This window comes from Dichotomopilus funicola (genome assembly GCF_033296635.1).
Source record: "Dichotomopilus funicola strain CBS 141.50 unplaced genomic scaffold C8A04scaffold_34, whole genome shotgun sequence".
Lineage (NCBI taxonomy): Eukaryota > Fungi > Ascomycota > Sordariomycetes > Sordariales > Chaetomiaceae > Dichotomopilus > Dichotomopilus funicola.
This window is the reverse complement of record NW_026944055.1, coordinates 180,138-186,806: the sequence shown is the minus strand read 5'-3', so window position 1 is coordinate 186,806 and position 6,669 is coordinate 180,138. Positions and strand designations below refer to the sequence as shown.

Genomic DNA, 6,669 nt, shown 5'->3' with positions numbered 1-6,669 from the left:
TATTCCTACGACGAACGGGGACGACAACTCCAACGAATTCATATCGGTGACGCCCGAGGCAACCCAATCAACACGAGATGGATACCGCCAGGGACGATATAACGGGAACAAGGGCCTCGGAGTTGGGGTGTCCGGGTGATTAAAGGGGCCCGCGAAGGATAGGTGTGAGGAATGGCTAAAGGGGGTCGCGATGGCTCAGCACGATCTTTTTCGCCTTCATTCAAGCCACTATGATATCGAGGTCATTTCCTACCCAAAAAGAACCAACAAACAAGGTCGACGCCGCCTTTACCATGTGGTACCAGCATCACTAGGGCGAAGCCAGTCACGAGAACAGTCCTCCTCAACACCCGCCTACTAGGAAACTACACCGAGAGATTCAACAGGGACTTCGGAAGTCCTTGGTCGCCGTTTTGTTACATCCCACGTCACTTCAACAAACCAAGGGCTCAGACCTGTAACTGGCGTTATGATAAAGCTGCGGTAGAGGCTGTGGTAGAACAAGTGGTACGCAACATTCTTTCACTATGATTGCAAGAGGTGGTTGGTTGTGGCATTGCTGGGATTAGGTACATTGCCACGAGTAACGTTGTTTATGTTGGGACTAGTGGCCGGTCCAGCTCGAAGAGAGTTGAGGGATGGCGGGTTTAAGCAGGGGAGAATTAGGAGGCAAAATGGAGTGATAACAGGGGGTATTGGGACGTAGGTGAGCTAGAAAGAGTGGTTCAAGTTGGACAAGACAGAGTGAGCAAAGCCCAATGACAGATATAGGTACTATTGTGGCGTTGACTTCCTACCAGGTAAGTAACGATAAAGCTTTAGAGAATAATACACTGGATTTATGTATGTTAATTAACATGATGATGTTATTTCCACCCTGTTGTCATTCAGTTTATTATCTACCTCAGGTACTTGTAATTTATAAAGCCACCTACCTTTTTTCCTTTTCTTTATTTCCTTTTCTTTATTTCTTTTTCTTTATTTTTTTTTTTTAAAAAAAAAACTTACTAATCTTGTGTAAATGCACTGTTTTTCGAGACATAATGAGACCAGTATACCACCCGATCAACGACCCATTCACCTCCAACTCCGCCACACCTAATCACCGTAACCCATTCCTAACCATCACCAGTGTATCAGCAACCTCTTCTAATGTCTGATACACGCCCTCGTCTAGCCCCTTTGTGGCAAGTACCTTATTGAGCAGATCTTGAATGTGACCAAGTGCTTTACTGCTACTTTCTTTCACCACTTTATTCTCCGTATCCCTAGCTTCGAGATCCTCGACCTCGTGAGTAAGTCGGTTGATCACGTTCTGCAGCCGAATTTCGTGGGTAGATGTCTCAGTCGTCACCGTCTTTGTAGCTGCTGGCCTCGTAAGGATACCTTCGGCCAGGGTAAGCATTTGTGGTTGTGCCCACTGCTGTTGGTCGTCCTGCGGCGCCACTGGCGAGGACGGAAACGACGGGCAGATGAGGCCCGGTGTTTCGATACAGGTGGGGGATGAGGCTGATGTTTGTGGGGATTCGGTCTGGTATTCAGCAGTAGGCGATGGGATGCTACTGTATTGCGTCCGGGGGAGGGGGCCTACGGCGCTTGGGTTTATCAACCTTGGGGTGGGTGGTCGAGTCTCTGGGGCTTGCGTGGCTACAGCTGCCTGGTTGGGATTGTTGTAAAATCCTACACTCTCTGCACGTTGGATAGCCTCTTGGGCTAGCGGAGTCGTAGCTCGAAACGATGGATTGAGAGCATCGACCCTGGTTTGGGTCATAATCAGTGGGACTGGCCAAAAAAGGTCACATGGGATCAAGTGCAAGCTTACATGTTGAGGACTTCCATTATGTCCATGCCGTCGAACTCGTCAAATGATGGCTCCTCGGGCGCTTGGTTTGAAGGCAACCATCCGACAACGGGCACCGTAACTGATTGCCCGGATCTATCGAGATCTCCATAGACTATGCACTGTGGTATGAGCGTGTGCGGACAGGCGTGAATGGTATGTACAACGGGAACAGGAGGCAAAGGGGGGCAACATACATGGCGAGTAGTTGGACTTTAGATACTCATCATTGGAATCCTGTATCTCGGGGATAAGAATCTTGGAAATCCACCACCAGGCATTCTCGTCTCTCGGGAAGACACAACCATCTCGAACCTGGAGCTCCTGGTCCGGGGTCATGAATCGTTCGTTCTCTGGCTGCAGTCTCTGCCGACATTCGTTTTTGAGGACATGGCGCTCTACTTTATCTTTGCTGTCCATTGATATCCAGCATCGCTGACATCGATGTGAAATCATATGTTTCCGAGCGAGATGTTGCCTGGATGGCGGATGGGTAGGTTAGTCAGTGTGAGCTTTGTCACCACTTTGTCACAAATAAAGAATACACATCAGAGGTAATTATACTGATCGGGATTCTAGACGAGACTTACGTGAGTCGCCCGATACCATCACATCCACCCTCTGGGTTACGAGAACCCCTTGCAAGACATCGTCTTGGTGGATAGAATACCTGATATGGGCAGGCAAATCTGCGAGTGTTTGATTTGGTCTTCTTTCCGGGTTGCCTGCAGTTCGGGCTGGAATTCCTGCGCTTCCGGCGTCCTTCGTCCCCGGGATCATCGTCATCACCTTCGGGATGCGATCCAACAGCCCTCCGAGAAGATCCCAGCCCTGATAATCCTGACACTCCTATACCTGATATGCCCTGACTGCCGTTGTTGTGCGATCCGCCCTGTCCTGATTCACCGTCCTCGCGATTTTCAGAATCTTGGCCGTTGCCGTAGCCAGTTGTCATCGGATGGCATCGGGGGTTCTAGTAGTCTCTGTACAGAAAGTTGAACAAGACAGCGGGGTGTTCCTAAGGAGAACAGTACGATGTTTCCGCCGAGCAAGGTTTTGTTTGGTTCGGTGGAATCTGACTTTTCCACGTCGGATTGGGACTTGAGTTGTTGCGTAGGATGTCGATGTTGCGGGTTGTAGTACCTAGGCAAGGCTTTCAGGAAACGCTTGCCCAAAGAGCGGGGCAAAGTGATGTGCCTCAGCTGTCTTTGAAGCGACCGCTTGTTCTTCCATCTTTAAAGTAGGAGCTGTGTCTTATTTAAGCATGCAGGTTGAGTTGAAATCCATGTTGAATGTTCTTGCGCTGGCTAAGCTTCAAGCCGGCACACTACTTCAACATCTAACAGACCCCTGGCTGCCACCCCTGGCACACTTCCCACACAACTTACACTTCCCACACTTAGACGCACGTTAGACACTGGACAAACATTCTACACTCGACACACGTCCTGCGCCGGACGCACATCCTACCCCGGACGCTTGGGATGCGCCGGATACATGACGTGCGCCGGATACATGGCATGCGCCGGATACATGGTATGCGCCGGACGCTTGGGATGTACCGGATACATGGGATGTACCGGATACATGGGATGTACCGGATACATGGGATGTACCGGATCATGGGATGTACCGGATACATGGCATGCGCCGGATACTTGGGATACGTCGGACGTACATCCTGCACTAGACGCACATAGACTCATCGTTCGGAGTACTTCTTTACACCTGTAAATTCCCTTATCCCCAATTAAATCTCTTCCTATCTCCATCACACTCTACCTTGCTCAAGATACTACCACCTCCAAGGATACATGACATGCGCCGGATACATGGCATGCGCCGGACGCTTGGAATACGTCGGACGCACATCCTGCACTAGACGCACATAGACTCATCGTTCGGAGTACTTCTTTACACCTGTAAATTCCCTTGTCCCCAATTGAATCTCTTCCCATCTCCATCACACTCTACCTTGCTCAAGATACTACCACCTCCAAGACCAGACTTTGCTAGAATAAATCCTCTCATCGTGGATAACACAATGCCTTCAACACCAAAGCGTGTCCCATCTGCACTTCCCGCAGGCGGTGCAGGTCCCACAATGTGGGACGACCACCAACAACCCGAACCACACACCCCTTCACCGCCGAGAAGCAAGCGCAAGGCGAACCACTGGGCTGCCTCAAGCTCCAAAACCGGGCTTGCCCAATTCGGATCCAGAACGACGCGCCACACCACCTGCGGATGCAACGAACACGGGAAGCAGAAGACAGGGGGGTCTGCAGGAGAGCGAGTCCACGACTGGACCTCGCACCCGGACTTTGCTGCGGCGGCCCCCCCTGCGGGCCGAGCGTCCACAGATCGTGTCTCTCCCGACAGCCTTATTGGCGTCGGCAGCCAGTTCTGGGGAGACAGACCCGATACGAGCAAAGACGTTCTGTCGCTGAGCGAGGAGGAGCTGTTGGGGGCCAAAAAGTAGATCGGCAGGAGGGGAAAAACAGTGTTGTTTTTGGAGGCCTCCGGTTGGCTGGGGTCATATCGTCTAAAGTGCACCTCTCTTGTTTTGGGAGACGAGAAATTGGTTGGAAGGATGGACAAAACAGTGTTATGGTTCAACTATTGCAGGTCGGACAGCAAGGTTCAGCAAGTCTGTCGCTTAGAGAGGGTTGGAAGAATGGACGGGCTTCGGACTGTCTTATCTTGGAGGTTGGGTTTGAGGTCAAAGCTACCTAGGTAGAAAGATACTTGGGATGAGATAGATTTGGGTAGCCTTAGGCGTCTTAGAGGCTCACTGATAATTTCAAACTCATACATTGAGTCTTATCACCACATTAAAGACTTAAAGTTTGGTGATTCATTTAAATTGTTTGTTGATAAGTGTGCGACTAAATTTAGGGTCGTCGTTGGAATCTCGTTCTTGTCTAGCGCATGGCGCTTGTCGAACTTGGACCACTAATAACATTAATATTATGTATCATCCTTGCCAATAATCTTTCTGAGCGCGTAGATCTCCATGCGGAGCTACATAAAATTACGGAGTAACCGGGATTGGATCCTTTCACAAGTGGTTTAGGAAAGTGGGCTCGCTATGGCCAAAAAAAGCGGCAGACTAAGTCCCTGGTGGATAACTTACTTTGCTAAAAAAGGGAAAAAAGACCAAAAAGAATAGTTAAACCAAAAAAGGGAAAAAGGACAAAAAATAATAAATCTTGAAAGTGAAAAAAGACAAGAAAGAGTAAATCAATCAAAATTTACCAAGATTCGATCAGATGTTAATGGATAGGACTTGAGCTATCTGTTTGAGTGTGTCGCTTTTTTTGGCCACAGCGAGGTGGGGCCACATGAAGACAAACAATCTTGCTGACATCGGAGCTCGGAGGAGGTCGGGGACCGGACGGCGGCTTGCAGTGGTGATTTAACACAGTATTAGTTATAGTACGGCTAGGTTAACGGGCTTGTTTATGTTGACTTCGGAGGGAAATAGTTCGCATCGGTGATGGAGACATGATCCATACTTTTAGCTCCCAGATGATCACTTCGAATGGGACTGTTCCAAGGACAGATATCTGATCGGACGAAGAGTCTTCCCAAAGCCCCGTTGTATCAACCAGAGGCCAAAACTCCAAGACCTCCGGATTGTGCATAACTACCGGTACAGATCTGATTGAGCCGGTCTTTACCAGCCCATGACGAGCTCTCTTGCAATGACTTCGGCGACCCGGTACATGGGAGTGAAACTGGGGAAACGGGCGATTATCCAAAAATTTCCGACGGACCCTTGATCACGTTTTTGTTCTCCCCCTTACTCCTCATTGCTACCTAGTGTACAGACGTATATATCTCGATGCCTTGACATCGCACTTTTATTGAGTGATGATCCCCGTCGTCCAACCAGTCCTATCGGGCCATACAAGGGGGCACGAGGGGGGCACAAAGCCACAAGATCAATCGTTGGCGTGTTCTTTAGCAGAATGGCAATATCCGCTGGTACGCTATCCCTCCTTGCCCTCCAGGGGCGCTGCCGAGAATCGTCGTCGTCATCTCGAGGAGCAAAAGGTCCCGGCCATCGAGGTGCGTGATGGGTAGCAGTTCATGGGACCTGGACCATGACGTCACGGTTCAACGAACCAAACGCCAAAACCCCCGGAAGGCGCATTTCCCCGCATTTCGCACCCCGCTGAAACCCTCCAACGCGCATCACACGCAGCACAGCTCGCATGGATTGACCAAAGTTTAATACTGCTGGGTTTTGATGTGAGGTCAAAATAATGGGAGTTTAAAGGCGTTTTACGGGCGACACAAGACGCAATTGATCTTAGGAAACACCCATTCTCAAAATGTTCGCTGTGTCAAAGGCAATGAGGGAAGCTTTGCCCCGCGGACATCTTGTGACAGGATGCTGCGGAACCTCTTCTATCTCCAAACTATCCGGCTTGCTGCGGCAGAGTATCGCAAGACTTCATGTACCTTGTCAGACCCAAAACAACACGGGGTAAAAGCAGGCCAATCGGGCCGGGTCCCTTTAATGTTCAATTCCTGAACTGAGTAAACTGCAGGAGCCGGGTCGCGTAGACCTGCGTGGCCACCCTCCATTCCAGAGCAGGGGCTGGCTCGATGTGGCCACACTCGGACATGCTGTGCAGGCCGTGTACCCTAGCTTCAGCCTGTTGTTGTTGTTCGTCCCATCTTTAATAGTATTAGCGGTTGTGGCTAACCTTGATGAATTGTGCCTACATAACCGGGCTGCCCCGCCCTTTTCTCGACTCTCTCAACCAAACCTACAACAGCAGCCGCGAGAGTACCATCGCGGGAGGCAGTCAAACAAG

At 50.1% G+C, this 6,669-nt stretch overlaps 1 protein-coding gene across 1 annotated transcript; it reads right to left on the bottom strand.

Moving 5' to 3' along the window:
• Positions 1-1,102: 1,102 nt before the first annotated feature.
• On the bottom strand, positions 1,103-2,179 carry C8A04DRAFT_28985 (uncharacterized protein; the record flags this gene model as incomplete). Its single annotated transcript, XM_062780850.1, has 3 exons — positions 1,103-1,757; positions 1,823-1,955; positions 2,038-2,179. 3 exons carry the CDS (start codon positions 2,177-2,179, stop codon positions 1,103-1,105), a joined length of 930 nt encoding a protein of 309 aa, XP_062636715.1.
• Positions 2,180-6,669: the final 4,490 nt, after the last annotated feature.